Source organism: Labrus bergylta, chromosome 19, assembly GCF_963930695.1.
Source record: "Labrus bergylta chromosome 19, fLabBer1.1, whole genome shotgun sequence".
In the NCBI taxonomy this organism is placed as follows: Eukaryota; Metazoa; Chordata; class Actinopteri; order Labriformes; family Labridae; genus Labrus; species Labrus bergylta.
The window spans coordinates 2,551,183-2,571,287 of NC_089213.1; the positions used below are offsets into that span (position 1 = coordinate 2,551,183).

A 20,105-nucleotide genomic window follows, 5' to 3' on the forward strand; every position below is an offset into this window, starting at 1 on the left:
ATGCTTCAAAAAACCTTGGACACTTTCTATTTCAACACAATGTTGTTGCATTTTACAGGTTATTATCCAATGTACACACATATCGACATGGCGGTATTGTGCTGGGGGGGGGTTCCGTGACTCAAAGGAGATGGCTCAGAAGTTTGGCATAAAAATGGTACTCATATAACCAAATACCACTAGGGGTAAGAGAGAAAACATTTTTCCTTATTAAGGTTAAGCAACGCCTTAATGTTCAATGCAGATTCTGTTTCAGTTATAATGAGGCTATGCTCTGGAGTGTTAAAGCTGCAAACTTGCTGAGTGAGAAATCAGTTGCAGAAGGCTCAGGAACCAGATGACAGTGATGCATCTAAAATGTTCTCATAATAGACGCAATGATAGAGTTTTACGTTAAATACCCTATTTCCTTTAGAGACCGATTTTCAACAAATGCAATATTGTTCCAAATCAAGTCACCAAGAGGTGAATTGGAACTACTTCTGGACGTGAGTTTTGGTCGATACCTATGAACAAAATGTCCAATGCACTTTTCACTTTGAAAATAGCAATCTGTTCATTTATATTCTACACAAAAATGTACAACTTGTTAATTGAGATTATCATTAAGCAAATTAAATACAAATAAAAAGCCCATTTTTCGCTCCAACATATGATAAACCACAGAAATATATCTTCAGATATGTACCATGATAAGACATCCGAGCTTAAGAAGGGTCAGAGTTTTAGAGGACCTGCCAAGTCGTGCTCTGTTGTTCCCCTAGAAAGCACATAAAAAAACCCTGAGCACACATAAAACAGCCTTCATAACCCTAGAAATGTGTTAAATTCATAAATCTGAGATGACCAAATGTGTCCCTTTTGTCCCCACACCGAGGATGGATGTGTTGGACCAGCAGGCTGGGACTGGCTTGGGGCCCTGGATCTGTTAATAATGTCGCCTGTTTGCAGACTTACTTTAATGTGACACTTCCCATTTCACATCGCTCTGTGTTACACTGAACAGACGATATTGCTGTCATACAGTCACTTAATGAAATAAGTTCCCGGGGGGGGGGGGTTTGAGACACGCCATATAAGAAAAGTGTCTAACGTAATGTATGTCACCCTGTACAAAGTTCAAGTGGTTCCTTGAAAAGTATAATCCAGTAATAAAATACAGATATGGTGTAAACGATCACTATCATGTTCACAAAATGTTTCTTCAGGCAAAGTGGTTGTGAAAGTGGTTGCAGCACTTAAAAAAAAACCATGTCCATTTTCATCTTTTGACTGACACACCAAAGCTTAGTGTGCTTGTTTTCTTTTATCTTCTACATGAAGGGCGACAACCCAGCTAGCAAAGGGTCTAGCACGTGCTGTTACACACCTGGCAGTGATTAGCCTCCTGAACTGCAGTCTGATTGGCCCATTGCAGAGGTTAATCACCCTGACCAATGGTTCGCTTCCTACTGCATGGTCTGCAGGGGTGTCTGCTTTTCTGAGACCTGCTTGGCTGCTGTCTTGCCACTGGGTGTCATATAGCTCCATAGAGACTTAAGTAATACGAACATTATGTGCAGTATTGGAGTGAATAGTACAGTTGTATTATTTATGTCTCATATCCATTTAAAGGACAATTTTACGAGTAGAAAAAGGATTACTTCATTGTTAAAATGAAAGTTATTGTGATGCTTTCCTTTGTAAATCTTTGTCCACTTGTGCATGAAATTTTAAATTTATAATTTACTGATGACTTGGAAATCTGAAGATAACATTTATTAGGTTGCCATGGAGAACTCTGTTGATAGATGAGTTCACTATAGTCAAAATATACATCTCCATGACAACTGAGCACACTCAAACCAATGATAACTACCATGTCATCGTGTTAAAAGCTCCGGAAAAAGCTAGTTGGAATTCTTTTGTATGTTATGAGGAACTTATTTTCTATGTATTCCAACCTTTCGGACTTTCTGCAGTGAAATGCAAGATGGTGATGGATAGTACCAGTCAACATGACATACTGTACATAGTATGTGCTCACAGCTTTCATTACTTCAGTCTAAAAATACAACAATTTGTTAAATCCCAACAAATCCTACCATGGATCCTGGTTTTATGCCTATCATAGATGTTACAGCCGCAAGCTTTGATGCTTCATCTCCGTATCATTTGAGACTGGGAAATGACGCTTCCAAGGATGGGGTTCAAGACATAACTTAAGATATCTAAGATTATCGCTCTGTGATTCCTGGAAACTGAAAGGTCACAACGCTTGAAAGGCCAAATCTTTGCCAAAATACTTGCATGAAAAATATCTAAATAAGATCTTTCCAGAGGGAAATCGGGCCATTTGCACAAGGAGAAATCACTGGCTCTAAGAAGTTGGCAATCCTTACAAGGAAGAATATTAAATAAATTTGTAATGGATCATTCAAATACAGAAATTTAAGACCTTTTGAGGCTCAAATACTTTGAAAATATGAACACATTTTTCTCCATAACTCTCAACTTGTGTCTGTGCATAAAATTAACTGCTATACCTCGGACAACTTTGGAATGATTGTTCTCTTACAGCGTGTCCTCGCATCACTCGAGCATTAGATTGCAATGTGTAACAACAGACGCCTGCTGTCCATACTGCATCCTTTAAATATCCATTACCTGCTCTGTGAGTGTCAATTTCCCTTGTACACGGTGTATTTCTAGTACTTTTAATTAGAAGGTGGAGGATAGGAAGTGTGTTTCTTTTGTATTGATGTGCCTTTGACATCTGCTCTGAGCTGAATAAAATCTTTCCTCTGTGGGTTGTTGAATAGCTTATCAGTTATTTCACCTCACCACAGCGACGGGGTTCCAATCCCAGTAAAAGATATTCTTTTTTTGCCCCTGATTGTAAAATGAGTCAATATGCAGATGATACTGTTTCATACATTGAAATGCTGACCAGGGGCCTTTGAGAAATAAACACTCTCATATAGTTTACTGCCTTGTTGCTCGGTCTTTCTGTATTTGCACACATGTTGTTTTAAATAATTAAGATAGTCACCAATTAATTTTACAAGTTCAGGTGATCTTTCTCTTTTAGAAAATGTAAAACTCTTTTGTATTCACTGAGTGCATAACCTTAAAAAAATGTCAAACATAGTTGATCAAAACCACTTGCAGTGCCAACTGAAAAGTTATAACCTGTAACTTCAAGAGCATCATCAATCACCAGTGTTTATCTGCGTGACACTGTTTACCTAAACTGACACTGTGTGTCATTTATTTCAGTTTGCGGCTCTGTCTGTTCGTGTTACATAAATGAGTTTGTGTGCAATTTTTTTTCCCCCATCTTCCATCTTTTTTTTTTCTCGAATCAAACTCAAAGATCTTTCGGTGTCTCTTGTCTATGTTGCTTTCTGTGCAAGCTAGGTTCACTTTTTCTTTAGCCAGTGTGTTCTCAGTGATTTAAAGCACTAACCTATTCTTGAAGTGAATAAACTTTGATAAATGATGGTGATTAACTGAGTGTTTTGATCCGATGGCTATCATTACAACAATTTGAGCAGGTCACCAAATTATATTTGATTTTATTATTTGATTTTCTGCAACCCCATGCTGTATCCAAGCAGCCACATTAGCTATGATGGGGTCTAACTATGATGAGGGACTTTTTTTTGTGTGTGCTGTTTATACAGACAGTAACCTCTGCAATTATGGTGACCTCACTCACAATGAAGGAGAAAAAAGAACATTAAACTAACAGCACATTTCACAATATTTTGAGGTTGTGGTTCAGTGGGATTTTGCAGCTATGGACAATCAAAATGTATTCCTTCAAGTGTTGTCCACACGATTTGTTTGTTCAACATTAAAACAACATTTCAGCTCACACTGTGTGGACGTAGTCAGTGAAGAGTTCTCATTTGTCATATTGTTAAAGGCCTTCTTATCTTCCCTGCTCCAATGCGTTTCCCTCAGTGTTCTGCACAGCTATTTGCATTGTTGATATTGTGCATGATGATCCATCAACTGTTCTGGAAATCTAAGTCCATGGCCAGAAGTGCATATGTTTTGGTAAAGTTTATAGTAAAGCAAATGTCTGTGAATCTAAATTACACAATACTCTGCACCTTGGTGTCACAGTTAATCAGGTTTTCTTTTAAAGAATAAAAAATGCCATCACAATTTCACCACTTTAATAGGAACTTAAAAACACAAATTTGGTAATTTTGTATGCCCAGTGAATCATGAACGCTGAGGAAACCACTAAAAGTTCAAATTTCAGAAGCAAGTACCATAAAAAACCTTTTTTGTAAGAAAATTAGCTGCTTAAGATTATCATTTTTTTCTTTTCCAGCTCCTTTTATAGTAATGTTTTTACATATAGTGGTCGGGTTTCCATTGTGACTAAAAGCATTAGATTGGCCTTGGATTGTCTGTGTGTGTAAGTATGTCTTGGTGTATGTATTATCCAGGCCAGTCACCCTTCACCTTTACTAACTGCCAGAAAATCTTGAGATATTGCAAGATATTCAGGCCGATTTGGGGCACGATCCCCCAATTCCGACCAAAGTCATCAGGGGCCCGATTATCTGACGGTTCCAAAGAGGATCTTGCCAGAGTCTCCTATGGTGTGATGTGTGTTAAGAGTGATTTTAACGGGGCGCTGGTGGCACAGTGGTGAGAGCACGTGCCCCATGTATGGAGGCAGTAGTCCTCAAAGCGGGCGGCCCAGAATCGAATCCGACCTGTGGCTTCGTTTCTACATGTCATTCCCTACTCTCTCTCTCCCCCTGATTTCCCACTAGATCCACTGTTCTTTCTCTCCAATAAAGGCACAAAATGCCCAAAAATAAATCTTAAAAAAAAAGAAAAGAGTGATTTTAACCTCCCCGAGCCGGGTCATAACACCGAGCCGTAAATTCAAATTGTATATTACAGTTTTACAGCCAAAAAGGGTTTCCATTAAAACATCACATTAAGTTTCATGACTACTTATTTCAATAATTTGATAATATACTTATTAAATTATTCATAATATTAAACAAGGGTTGGATGACTGAAAAAAGAGGCATGTTGGATCCCAACCGCGGGTAATAAATGTGACATTTCTTCTCTCTACATGATTTCATTTCTTTAGGATTATGACTCTATATTTCACAAAGGAATAATTGCACACCTCCCTCCCCTTCTGCATGTTGAGTAATTTCCTGTATTTCTGTGTATATGAAACCAAGAAGCTGGCACCAAGACAAACACTTTCTGGCTTATAATGGCCAAGTATTGTTTTTGATAAATGGTGAGTCCTGTGCATTGTTGGATTCTGATTGTGCAATCATTCCACCTGGTTTCCAAGTTGATGTGCCTGTTTGTGACTGTGTTTGTGCCCTTTTTTGTTTTACAGTGTGTGTGAGACAGAGTGCAGTAAGTGTAATATTTGAGGTCTTTTAAAATGAAGCAGGCTGAATTCCAGGACAGAAAATAATGAAAAATCACAACTAAAATGACAAACCATGTCAAGTGTCTCTCATGTTTCAGAGAAGCATTTCGATTTGCAGAACTTACTACAGATTGTTTTGACATTTAAGAGCAGGGAAGTGCTGGAGCAAAAAGAACAGGGCTCAGCCATCTGGTTTATTTTGGCTCGGTGAATCAGAGAAGCAATGTGTGATTATCATACCACAACTACTTTTTTCAAGAACAGATCTATTAATAGAGCTCAGCATGTCTTCTGGAGCCTTACACAGTAAGAACTTGCATCTTAAACAGATTGGAAGAGCCGGGGATGGCCTTTTACCAGCCTCATCACGACAAAAACAGTTCTAGTTTCTTTAAATCAGAAGAACCAAAGGGTCAGGAGTGGGATGTTATGAAACTTGTGTGAAAGGCAATTATACCAAATCAATTACAGATATGTGTGAGTGTAAAATCGAGTTAGAGAAGTGGATGGATGGGGGTTGGATTTGAAACTAAAATTTCCTAACTCACTTTTCAGTTTGAGCCCATATTAAGATTTGATGCCCAAACCGACAAGCCTGCAGTTAAATGTCTGTACTTCATGTTGTCAAGCCTGAAATCAGTGTCTGTGCATTCAAACCAGAGCCAGAAATAAAAGCCAAAGGTCACCAGAGGTCGATTTTCGCTCTATCCTCAGCAAAGGACAACTTGATCTCTTCCGCTTGGTTTGAATCCATTTTTCAAGACCTCAGGGGAAACCACAAAGCCTAACTCAAAGTACAAGCTCCCTGAGCAAAAAAAAACCCCCAGTAAAGTGAAACCCCTGTCATCGTAAGACAATTCTGAAAATTAGATATGGCAACAAGCCTAACGGCCCCCCGCTGTAGGGAAACACTTGACACTTGTATTATTTTCTGGAGCATGGTGCAGAGAGCAGAAAAGTTGAGGTAAAGGCTTTTAAACTTCAGGATCTCCTTCCTTGCTTCGTCATTTTAAAGCCAAGCGCAAAAGACATTTCGCAAACTGAGGGGACCTCTTATCAGGAGGAAGCAGTCATCCAGGGAAAACTGCAGAACTGGAGATGTCAGACCTTCTTCTCCGAAGCCAGCAATTGCTTGGAAGTCTGTGGAATTTGCAGTAGTTTCCACATCTGAGAGGGCCAAGCATCTGCCATAGCTTGTGGCCTGTTATCATTAACCCCCCTCCCCCTTAAAAGAAAATAGAAACCTTCGCCCCCGCAAGACACAAGGACAAAGTGTCAATCAAGGGAGAATTTGCAAAAAGTAGATGATGACAAGCGATACACCCAGTTTGGAAGGAATTTGCAATAAGAAAAGCTTCACCACAGACTTACATAACTAAATTGACATGATTGATGTATCTGGCAGGTTCACAGTTGACTGGCCATGTTTATGACTCACACTTTAAAACATCTTGTTTTTTATTATTTCATGCTAATGAGACCCTTAGACAGTCTTCTGATATGCAGTAGACAAGACAAGAAAATGACTGAACGCTTGTGCACATGCAGCATAAGAGGCAATAGAACCATGTTTCCTGCATCTGGTCTGTTGGAACAAATATCCCTCTGTTATAATCAACACAGCTTTCCACATTTAACGATGACCTGAAGCATTTCTTTATATGCTTCATCTCCATTTTCTTCAGTCTTATGCGTGTTACCACAGTGATTGTGTCATGTGCTCTGACTGGTGCCGAAACGTGACCCACACTTGATACTGTTTTTGGAAACATCCTGTGTATACACACACAGATGACTAAAGCTGCTAATGCTGCTGCTTTCACTACCCAGGCTGTGTAGACATTGTGTAAAAACACAACAGCTCGCTAAAGGCAATGTGAAGCAGTGCTAAAGTACTGAAATGAAATCTTAACGGTATGTTGCCTGTCAGGTCACGTTAGTAAACTGCTATCTTAGCTAGTAGGTATCGTCTTTAATGTGATAGCTAAATGTACTGGCATGCTACCATACTGTAAGCTAATTAGCTCTCAGAGTAAAGCTAAAGTTGAGCTAAATGTCATTTTGTTTGAGTTACTCGGCCACAGTCAGGGAAGCTTAGCTGATATAAATGTGTTTTAAGTGTTGGCACCGACAACTCAAAACATGCTAGTTGAGTTTTAGTCTAAAGTATAGCTAAAGTTAGCTCGTTAACGCTCATTGTTACAGTATGTTTCTCAACTTCACACACACACAGACACACACACACACACACACATACACACACACACACACTTCGTCTGCCCTCTGCCTCCTTGCAGCACACAAACACTCCTCCTCTCTCCTTCTTGTATTTTGACAGATGGATAAGACACACAGTGGGCCTGGGGGAACATATCAAGAATTTGAATGTCTGACAGACCAACACTAACATTTTAGTCTCGCCTCGTCTGCTTGGCCAAAAAAAGCCATTTGATGGAAATCAAAGCTCAAAAACAAACTTAGTGCTGCACTATCACCTGAACTGTAACCATATTTGAATATCTGTTCCATCACAATTGGTCCACATTGGGACTTGAACCCCAAACTCTCCGGTTCCCAAACCAAGACTGAGCTACTGCCACTCCACCCCACCTCACCTCACCCGAGCCCAATTAATTTTGACACACTGATCCATTTTAACTGCTTCAACCCTGATTTACATGTATTTGAAATATATTTCAACACCTAGGTAACTTGGAATTATTTCTGCTTTTAAAATCTGGTAAATATTCTTTGTTTTGCAAATTTGCGAGGCAGCTCAAGCCACCATGAAATTCAACAAAACAGGTCCAGACCTGCCAAATATTTCCCGGCCAATATGAAAAGCTCTCTTTCCTTGGCCTGAAAAAAACAATTATCTCATTCTTCCAAACCAGTATGAGCAGTTTTACCTGTAGTTCTGTTTCTCACTGCCAATCTGGAAGCGGTCGTAGAGTGAGAAGGCCTGGTGTCCGTCCCAGTCTGTCAGCACCACGCGGAGGGCGTACTGCCTATTGCTGGTCAACTGGTAAACATACTCGTTTCCCAACCAGTGCTCTGCAGAAACGCTCCCAAAACCCTGCAATGACAAGAGAGAAAAACAATAAGCAGTGTGGAAATAGCCCTGTCAATCATTTTTGTTAATCAGAGACTAGTGCTTATTCATGGCTATCTTCTTCCCACAATGATCAAATCTCAATACGATTTGTAACAGAGATGGGAAGCCCATTTTATTTATTGATTCATTTTTGGCTATCACAAATTAGATCAGAACAAATATTTCCCAATGAAAAGAAATGTGTGCTTATTTATCAAGAAGTGAAAGCATGATACTTCACATTATTTTTCTTGTCTCCAAATCTCTGTAAAAAAGTCAAAAAATAATATCTTAAAGGCTTAATATGCAATTTTTCACACATGTAATAGAAATCAAATTTATCCTCTGAAAATAACTCTGTGAGTCATGACTGTCTACAATGGGTGTAACACCCGAGTCCCACTGTCTGTGATGTTTTCAGAGTTTTCAGAGTCCTATCTTCAGTTTGTTTACATCGCCCCGACGGCCGGCTGACTCCTCCCCTCGTGTATAAAAGTTGTTTAACTGAGGGACTAGAGAAAAGAAGAATAACATACTGTACTCACTGCTTAACTGTGTTTCTAGATCACGCTCATTTCAGGTAAATTTACATGCAGTGTGAAGATACCAGCATAATAAAGATCGCTAGCATTAGCATGCTAACACAACAATGCACCGCGAGTTGTTTTTGTTTCATGCTGGTGCTCAAGGGCGACATCTGCTGGATCAAAACATCATATATAAAGCCTTTAACAAACAGTATTTTATGCATGTTTTTTAAGAGTGCTTTTGGCCTGATTATCCACTTGGATAGACATGTCTACCAATAAAAGTTTCTAAATTGGTACCAGCTGAAAGAGTCACACACCTTTTTCTATTTCTGACTTCCACTCCAGTCACACATGTTAAACTCATAACTACTTAAAGACGTCTTTCCTAAAACACGCACTGCATGCACGGACGCTCCTTCAAACAACGGCAAAAGTTTGGATTTGATCAGAGTGGCTCCCACTCAAAGGCAGAGTGCTTCTGACAGCAGCAAGAGCAGAGGCTAAGCGGAGGGGAATATTACAAAGCAGGATGACATTACAGCACTGACAGGATAGTCTGCACCGGTCCATTAGAGATTGGGAAACAGGGTCGGGGGCTGGGGAGGCAAAGTCAGGGAGAGAGTCTGTGTTTGTTCTGAGCGTGTGTGGTGATGAGAAATGGGAAGGAGGGAAAGTAAATATGGGGCATTCCTCGGGCCTTAGACATGTCCTGCTGAGTGGGTGGAAAGAAGGTGACTGGGGCCCATTACGCCTTTCGCTCTTTATTTCACTCTCTTTCTTTACAGTCTGACTCCTGATGAGATGTTCCCTTCTGACTGACTTGCAGCTCGGTCATATACTGTGTCCTACTGTGTCCGCCCTTTTATCTCAAGCCCCTTATGGCTGGATTAAAAAGCTTGGAGTAAAAAATCTGTTGACAGGTTTCTTTTGTTGTATAGTTCCGGTTGCTTTGCAATCATTCACACGCAAACCTGATCTACCTCTATCAGCTCAGAAAAGATGAGGAGATGGTTAAGTCATATTTTTTGGACTGAGCGCTTGGGTTGCATTTCAGTTACACTTGCTAAAATCACTTTTGTTTGAAACCAAAAAAAATAAATAAGTAATTGTAAATTACGGCATTGTAAATCAGAAACTGCTGCACATGCAGAGACATACAACAGCAGTAGTTTTCAACAAATTGTGTCTGAACATGTGCAATGAAGTGCAACTACAGCCAAACCGAAATGCATGAATACATTTTTATGCACCGTACATCTGGAGCAAACTCCAAGAAAACTGCAGGTCTGCTGAAACTCTCAGTTGGTTTCAATCAAGGTTGAAGACTTACCTGTTTACAATTGCCTTTTATAAAATAAAAAATGTAACGAATCGTAAAACAGCAAGTCGGCGTGGACGGTTCTTTATCGGTACCTAGAACCTTGAGCCCCCCTGGGCTGTCTGTTCACAGATTATTTTCAGACGACACTGCAGTTTTGTCCCTGATGAAAAAGAACTGTCACATATCTGACTACTTTATAGCGATTCAAACGATTATTTCTTGTTTTACGCTAACTATTTCAATTGTTTTTTACATTTTTAGCTAACTTTATAAATTATTTCCACTGGTTTTCTTTTAGCTAGTAATTTCAACTGGTTTTTATTGCTTTAAGCTAGCTATTTCAATCATTAATTGCTTCTATGCTTACTATTTTCAACTTTTAATATCATTTTTAGCCAACTATTTCAAGTTTTAGTCAAGAGTTTAAGCTAACTATAGTGATTGTTTTCCATTGCTTTTAGCTAACTTTTTCATCCTTTTTCATTGTCTTACATTTCAAATGTAATTCATGTAATTTGCGATTTAATATCGTATTCACAGCTGAGCAATTTTAACAGTAAAGCTCCATTGGTTTAAGTTAGCTGTATGAGCTATCATTGCTCTTTTGTGGCTGTTTCAATTATTAGCTTTTAGCTAACAAGTTCAACTGTTTACCAATTGTAGCTAGTTTTTAAAAATGTTATTCATTTAGCAATTATTTAAACTGTTTATTTATTAGTACAATCAAACACTTGAGTGTTAATTTAAACTATTTATATCCATTTCTAAACATACCATTACTTGTGTTTACTCATGGATTTGGCACATTTTTAAGCTATTTATTAATTTCATGTAGCTTCAGAAAATCTTTTAACTGGAAGACCGATTTTAAGCTTAATACTTTAACTATTTATTAATAACTTTAGCTAACAAATTTAAATGAAATACTAAACTACTTCTCTTGTCTACAACTGACTAAGGTTAAAGCAAGGCTACCTGGATCCTATAACCTCAGTAACCCCAACCTGGCTGTAACCAAACCTCGGGAGACTTGTGGAAAATAGTTCTGAACCAAACCCTACAAATCATTTTCCATGCCGATAGGTGACAAGAGTCTCTGGGAAGTATAATTTATAAGGTCTGTTGTGATGTGTGGTCTCCTAGTAGGGGTTATTAAAAACATCACGTGTTCTTACATGTTAAATATGATCTTTGAATCCCATTTTACACTACGTCTCATAAATCTCTCACAGCTTCTCAGTTTTGACTGAAAGATTTATAAACCCTTAAAGAACATTAAATCTGTGAGCACAAACCTCAAAAGACCAAGAAGGAGAAAATTCACTAGAGAGTAAAACAACATTGTTCACCTTGAGTCTTTTGTAAGGAGAGGAACAGTCACACTAAGCTGTTGCATCAGCAGTGTTAATGTCAACCAAGGTCTCCAAGTGTGCACTAATGTCCTGTAATGCACTCCATGCTCTCTATAACACCTGTTCAAAGCTGGAGAACGTCCACAAACGTCTCTGTGCTATACTTTTTTATGCACTGTATGATCTCTATTCTCCCTTACTTTGTCCTCTTTGTTCTTGTTTTTACACAGCTCTCTGTTTCTTCTGTTTTCAGTTATGTTCTTCTATTTATTCTGGCTTTGAACGTGCCTTTGAAACCCTTTCCCCTTGACTTGCATACTCAACATCAAGGAAAACGGAGCGAGATGAGATAATTGAATTGGACTAAGAGAGCAGATAATGGAGGTTCGAGTGAACATCGTCCGTTTGACAATAAACTAACACCCAGTGAAAGGTATACACAGGTAACTTTCAAAATCAAACACAAGCGATTCAGCTGCCCACAATAATAAATCTAATTTACAGTCAAAACACGTCCTCGAGCTTAAATTGTTAACACTCCCAGTGCAAACATGCAACAATCTACTTCTTGATGACAAACAGATGCAACACCTGGCACAGTGCAAAAGAGACTAAACAAATGTGTTGGATTTCATTGTGGTAATCATTTCCTGTTGGAAAGGAGGAAGAATGTATGTCACAAAGCCTCAGCTGGAGAGCGGAGAAGTTCTCAGACACCCTTGACGATGTTGCTAATACATTAAAAAAAATAATTAAAAAAACGACAGGGGAGCTTTGCTTTGGAGGAAAAATATTTGGCTGAAGTGTTCCAAATGGGTTTGGGATCAGTGAATCCTGCGTCTAAGTTTTCAGGATGTTCATCAAGGCCAAAAAGTGTCAAGACCCTGGTGGAAGTGTATTTCACTCAACGTACTATTTTCTATTTAATGCCTAATGGATATGGATAAGTGTGTTCTCTCCCTTTCTGTCTGTATGTTCACCACCATCATATTTCTTTCAGTGGACACAGAGTGTGTCTGCATGTCTCACCATTTTATACTCCTTCCACGTTTTCTGGAAGTCCACGCTGCCGTCTTCTCTGCGCTGGATGACTGTCCATCCTCCCCCGGCTGTTTCCATGTTGCAATACACCTTCATGATCGAAACAAGAGCAGCAAATAGAATTAGGTTACCGAATACAAATAGCACCCACAGGACGTTTTTGCATTTTAGAAAGATGTTCTTTTTCAAACTAGCAAACAATGGATTCCAACATTCTCTCTGCGGCTTGAACAAACAACAAAGGGTCATTAGGACCCTTACACTCCTTTTTCCAGCTTCGATGTTGAATCATTCACTGGAATGCAACATGCCTGTGTCCTCCTGTGTCTGCTTATCCCTCAGCAGCTCCCTGGAGATGTTCCTCATCACACAGCCTCGATCAAAGTGGGGGTCCTTGGTGTAATGTGGCCCTTAACCTTGGACCTTAGTGTGTAAGCTGATAATATGGGGCTGGGTGCTCTATCGGCAGTGTGCATGTCTCTTTGTTTTGAGGAGAAGACCCCGGGGGTGGACGGGAGAAGGTCTCTCACCTCAGCCGGCCCACACAGCTGAACACACATGAGCACAAACCTGGGTATAATTAAGGAAGTGCCCCTGACAGAATCATTTTCCCCCAGTTCCCACCAGCTCATCATTCATGCTTTACACGGACAGAGAACACACAAACACACAAGTTTTTGCTTTAAAAGCTAAACTTTTCCAACTGATTTAAAACCAACATAACAAAAGCTAAAATGGGATTGTTGTCAAACCTGACCTTTGTGAACATCTGTATGAAGTTTCTGTTCTTACTCAGATGTAAGAGTGTTGACATGTTTCCTGGCAATGCCAGCTCTCAGAATCGTGCTTGAGTACAGCTCGGTACAGATGACCAGTGTGACCGCGCCCTTAGGCTCTAGAAACAGGCAACAAATCACACATCGACCAATCTCTAAAGTTTTTACACCATCACTCCGATCATTCAATATTCCAAAACAAAGTATAAAGGTTAAGCATCCACACATCCACACACTCAAACACACTTTGTCACCATCCTGATCGGCTCAGCGTCCTGTTTCACACCTAATCCCCCGTGCTACACTAAAGCACTTGTAAAGCTGCCAAGTGTATTTCCAGCTTTCAATATTCGTGCAGCAGCTAGCACCCATCGTTCACACTCATCAGTGGCTGAGTTTCATCGGTGGATCAAAGTCTTTTTAGCTATTAAAGGAACATTTCCCAAAAGTTAAATAAGACCCTATAAAACCGCAACAAAAGAGCATCGTGGAAGTGATGAAAGCGGATATTTTCACTTTCACTTTGAGATGTTGTGTCTTCTTACCTTTTTGGTCTCCTGTGGGTTAATCTGGATGGTGTAGACTCCGTTCTTATGGATGCCAGCCTGGTAGAGGTCCGCACAGTCACGTAATTTCTTCTCTTCATCTGCGACCTTTGTACTGTTGGGCACAACTGTGGGAACAGAGTAAGTATTAGCATTTTTACAAAACAAAATAAAAATCTAGGAAGAGCAATCAAGCTTGAGAGACCTGTATGATAGTTCTTCTTTGACATTTTAAGTTGTTTTAAGGACCAGGAAGCAATCAGCATAGCTTAGCATAAAGACTGGAAGTAGTTAAAAAAAACAGCCAGCCTGGCTGTCTCCAAGGGTTAGAGGTCACATATTATGTTAAATCCACTTCACCATGTTTCTCTAACAGTAATATGGGTCTCTAGTCTGTCTACAAACCCTCTCAATTATGAGAAAAGTCCATCTTCTCGGTTTTTGCCTACTCCACTTTTCAGAAAATGTGTGCTCAAACAGGCTGTTTGGAGATTTCCCCTTTGTGACATCACAAAGGGTAGTAACCCCCCCCCCAGGTTGGTGTCACTCCCACAGCTAGGTGTTTGTTCTGCCCTCTGAGTCTGCCTTCTCACTGTGAACAATAGGACATGCTGCAAGAAAGCCCGAGCCACCCAAGCCCTTCCAGAGAGGGGGCGTGGTCAGACACAGCTCATTTACATTTAAAGCTGGAGACACATAAACAGCCTGTTGTGAGCAGGGCTAAAATAGAGGGGTTTATAGGCATGATCAAATACAGGATTTTTAATGAGTAACTTCACAGGCTGATGGTAGCAATTTCCTTAATAAATAAATACTTGACTCTTTCCATTAAAATGTCCAAGGAAAAACTTGTGCACACTGTCTGACTTGAAATTGATTTAATTGCCAACTTTTCCAATATAAACAAGTGGCCACCATGTTGTCATTTGTTCAAAATGCAAACAACTTTGTTTTTCCCAACAAAATAACCCACTGCAAGCAACCTGAGATGAGCAAATTTGGATGCCAAAACTCAGATGTTCGTGCATCAATGTTCTGTGATAAAAGAAGGAATCAAATAAACACTTGATACACCAGATTTAGTTACAAGTAAAGCACTGTAAAGAGAAACCTTCATGCTATTAAAAACTGTAAGCACTCATGCAACCTCTAGTGTCAGACAAATATAGAAATTATCATTCTATAAAGTTTTATGAACTCACAACTTGCAAAAAAATCCTTCAAAGGTCAATGAATTATATTTCTGAGCTCTCAGATGGGAAAATTGAAAAGATTCTGATGCAGAAGATTGTCAGTTAAGTCTCCCTGTGAGTGTCTTGTAACGGCCAGATTCAATCTGAAGGCGACTAACTTATTGTCAGGAGGAAAGCAGTTCAGGGACTGGATGATCTCTGGCTCTGACGGACTGCTTCAGACTTTGACAGACCAGCTGCATCCATTTCCATCTGTAGATAATTATGGCGGCACTATTTTGAAACCGAGCAAGGGGCTGAGGACAAAATACTACAAGCTATAAATTTCAAGTTCCTGTTATAACAAGTGGTTTTATTTACCTTCCGAACCCTCTCGTTATATTGATGGAAATTCCTTCCCATTTTCCTTTTTTTTTCTCTCTCTCCTCCCTCTCCTGTGAGGTTCAGTCTCAGTTTTCACACTATTGTTTTTATTGTTGGAATTGTTGAGTCAAAGAAGATGTCGGGTAGAAGTGAAATGTGTCAGCGATCCTTAACCCTTTCACTTTGATCCCCCCCCCCCATCCATGAGTGCAAGACATCTCGGTGGAAGAGCAGGCTGCTTATTTGGGTGTATTATCTGAGCATGTTGAAAAAAGTATTGAGTGTCAGCGACAAGAATCCCCCGCTGTGACAGGTTGACAGAGCGGGCCCTCGCACCCCAGACTCTAATGCAACAAAGAGCCGTCCTGTCAGGCGGTAATTTACCCCAAGCCGGCAGACAGTGGGGCACATTTAAGAGGCCAAGGAGATCATTGTCAGAGGGGAACTTTCTGGTATTCAATCTGTAAAAGTGTGGAGGAATATTTCACAATCGCCTTTTCGAGATCTCCAGTGGTGAATGAAGACGATCCGCGGAGAGACTCGACGCACCAGGGTAGGAGCGGCTTCCTCGAAACAGCTTGCTGCCCAGCTCCGCAAATATTATTTATGTCCCAATATTTATTTACAGAAAAATATTTTGTGGTTCAGTGGGGACTAATATTCAGTAGGGGGTTCATGTGAAAAGATCAGCAGGGCCTGGGTGTTTGCATAAATCAGTACCCTTGCCAAATGAGCCCAAATACTAGAACTAAAAAAGAGTGAGTAATGGAGCTAAATGGACTGCCATAGACATCACTGCTCCCCTGTGACTATAATCACTCTGTAAATGCCGCTGAGAGTTTAAGTGATTCCACACAAGAGCCAATGGATTTCTCCGGGCGAATTCATTTATGAAGGACGCAAAGTACTATACGATAATTCCCACAGTATATTTTACCACAATGATGTGTAGTCCTATCTTAAACATGTGAAGAGGATTAGCGTTGTGTGAACATTTTGGAGTTATGTGTCCCCAGCCTCATGAAGTTGAAAGTCTTTTTTATGTACAGAACAGACATTTTAAACATTTCTTTTGGAAGGGATCACATACAGGGTATTACCGAGATCTATTTTTTATATATATATATATCAACAGAGGAAATATGTATAACCTTGGATGTGAATGGAATTTAATTGTTTCTCATGCAGTGACTGGTCCTGAGGAACTTTTGGCTAGTGTTGATTTTGGCGCCCCCTATGCACAAAGCTGAGCCTCGTCTTTGCTTGTTCTTGTCCATTACATGCATATGTGTTGTTTTCTGATGGGAAATCTCCTCTAACTGTCTTTAAACAGTCATATCATATCACTCTCTGCGATTATTTTGCTTTGATTTTTTTTTAAGATAGCCTGTTTTTGCAGTGTGCTGTGAGTCCACCTGGTGGCAGCAGTTAAGTGGATTAAAAATAACTATCGAGAAATTATCACTGTTGTTGCTGATAGTCTTGTTTGCCTTTGTATGTCATGTAGAGGCTTCAGTATTAATTCGAGACTATTTAAAAACAAGTCCAAAACTGGTCACATGAGCTTTAAAGACTTTACGTGATTTTTCACACTTAAATATAATAAAAATTAAGTATATCCTCTGAAAATAACTCTGTGATTCATGACTGTCTACAATGGGTGTAACACCCGAGTCCCACTGTCTGTGATGTTTTCAGAGTTTTCAGAGTCCTATCTTCACTTTGTTTACATCGCCGGGACGGTCGGCTGACTCCTCCCCTCGTGTATAAAAGTTGTTTAATTGAGGGACTAGAGAAAAGAAGAATAACATACTGTACTCACTGCTTAACTGTGTTTCTAGATCACGCTCATTACAGGTAAATTTACATGCAGTGTGAAGATACCAGCATAATAAAGATCGCTAGCATTAGCATGCTAACACAACAATGCAGCGCGAGTTGTTTTGGTTTCATGCTGGTGCTCAAGGGCGACATCTGCTGGATCTAAAAATCGCACATAAAGCCTTTAAGGAACATAAATCAGGTACAAATTGAAAATTCAACACTATATTTGATTAAATATACTGTATTCTGGTAAACATGCAATGACTCTTCCAACAGTTAGCAAAATGGACTTGAGCTTTTAAAGTGCTTTTCTAGTCGTCTGACTACTCAAAGCGCTTTTACACCGCATGTCACACCTACACATTCACACACTGATGGCAGAGGCTATTATGTAAAGTGACAATCAGCAGTAACTAATTCCATTCATACACATTCACACGCTGCTGACGAAGCAGCAGGAGCAACTTGGGGTTAAGTGTCTCGCCCAAGGACACATCGGACATGATGCTGCAGAAGCTGGGGATCGAACCCTCAACCTTCCTCTACGATAGTGGATAAAGAAAAACACAGTACTACAGCTTTATCGACATCATGGATTGATTTAGGCCTATAATTCAAAGTGAATGCAATTAATCAAGTTACCAACTCTGCCTGTTTGGACATATCACACATATCACTTTAAGCATTGTGTGCAAACGTTTTATAGTAAATAATTATATACTCTATGTGAAAATAAAGGGGTGGCTGGCAATAACTGCAAACTTTGCAGGGTTGCTGCAAGAATAGGTGTCAACTCATTCTCCTCGTCAGTGAAGCGAAAAGAGGAGAACCATGTGCAGCGTACAAGAACTAGGTCTGGAATGTGAAACAAAGTCTAATGAAGTGATTTTTCATGTACCCATATTATAACAACTGTTCTCTTAGCATTTGAGTAAGCAGCCGTAAGAATGATGAATGTCATTTCTTCAGAGGGATAATAGAACACTGTAAAACAAAGTCGAATTTTGCAGCCATGCAGAAACATTACAGTGTTCCCTAAACTGAGGTCAAGTACTGTTAATACCAGTGTGAGGCTCATTTCACCCTAATGAGGTTTGGGTAATGATTACAACCTAAACAAGAGCTCCACTGCTGCATCTGGCCACATTCAAATATGTCCCCAAACCCACAACCCGTGCACTGCAATGGCGGGAAAAAAAAAACACACAGGAAACCCCAATTCCAGGAAAGGCCATACATGGAAATGTAGGCTAACGGAGATTTACTATGTGTGTGTTTGTACGTATGTGGGATTTTCCTCAAAGGAATGCCAAAGTTGATCCGAGTCCATGCTTTAAAGGAAATGCTCAGCTTTCAAAACAACGACTTATGCAAGCAGACGCCACTCAGTAGCACGAAATACGAAGCCTTTCTCAGAATTAATCAAATTGTCTGTTTCTCAAACAAACAAAAGCCCTCCCCCGAACATGTGAGAAAAAAATAGGCTCTGCTGCTTCTGTTTTTTGTTTTTATCTATTTTATTGTTTTAACCTCTGTTGAAAACAAGCGGGCAGCGTGTCAGATGATCAGTAAGATCTACATACTCCTTCACCTCCGTTGGACGGGGACTCCCCCAGGAGCTATTACAGTTTGACTTATTGGGACTGGGGTGAGGAAAGGGCAGACCTCTGACCTGCAGGCCAGCCTCAACCTTCAGTACCACCATGGATGAGGAAAGGACCAACCACAGAGCAGCAGCGGCCATGTTTCATTTCTATCAGCTCTCATTAAGGTAGTCACCAATCACAGACAGGGGGGGGCGGGCTGTACCCTGCTCCACTGACTCTACTGACACTAGAAACAGCAGAAACAGTGGCACAATAAAAACTTTAAAAGTATGATATACAGCTAAATAGAATCACATTTGGTGGTTTACAGAGCCATTAAAATAGAGGGGCAAACATGTTACACCAGGACACACAAAACAAAAATCGAAAGATGATACACAATGACCAGTCAGGCCAAAATGGCTCCGGTAATTAAATGCAAAACACACAAATCTAGACTAAACAGAGAGAGTGCAAGCAGAGGCCGTCCGTGACCTTCACTGCATGGAACATTAAAATCACAAAAGAGAGCAGCATGATTAATACTGACCCGGTGTTAATCATTTGCTGCGGTTATCCAGTCATACTCCTACATCCTTTCATATCCTTGTTGTTTCCTGTCTGATGGGAGACCTCAGGGAAACCCTGTGGGGTCTCTAAACATCTCTGCAGGAAATCCACAAATGGAAGTGAAGTTGCAACCAATCGCGTGCCTGACAGGAAAATTCATTTCAAATCCCCTGTGACCAATGGGTTTAGAGGCCAATGTAAGGAACGAGAGCATTTGGTGTTAATGTCTCAGAAAGGGGTAAATGAGTTCACGCTGCTCACGGGTCAAATGTAGGGCCAAAAGAGAAATCCCTGATTTTGTCTCAGAGGGAACAACTACCCTTTATAAACAGTATGTTGGATATTTAGTTGAGCAGTGTGTTCAGGCATTATAAAGTTAAAACATGTAAACCAATGTTGCTCAAATAAGAGCACCATGCTGTTTTACGAGAGGCACCGAGCCTCTTTAAAAAGAGCACGCCGGGTTACAATAAGAACCATGTTTCCTCTGTCATGCTGCT

At 40.0% G+C, this 20,105-nt stretch overlaps 1 protein-coding gene across 1 annotated transcript in view; it reads right to left on the reverse strand.

The window, feature by feature from the left end:
- angpt1 (angiopoietin 1) overlaps nt 1-20,105 on the reverse strand; it is a 61,591-nt gene that overhangs the window by 14,540 nt on the left and 26,946 nt on the right. The window contains exons 5-7 of the mRNA XM_020648457.3: nt 14,070-14,197; nt 12,737-12,838; nt 8,320-8,486 (exon numbers count right to left, since the gene is read on the reverse strand). Of these exons, the coding sequence (XP_020504113.1) occupies nt 8,320-8,486; nt 12,737-12,838; nt 14,070-14,197 (397 nt within the window). The remainder of the gene's footprint in view (nt 1-8,319; nt 8,487-12,736; nt 12,839-14,069; nt 14,198-20,105) is intronic.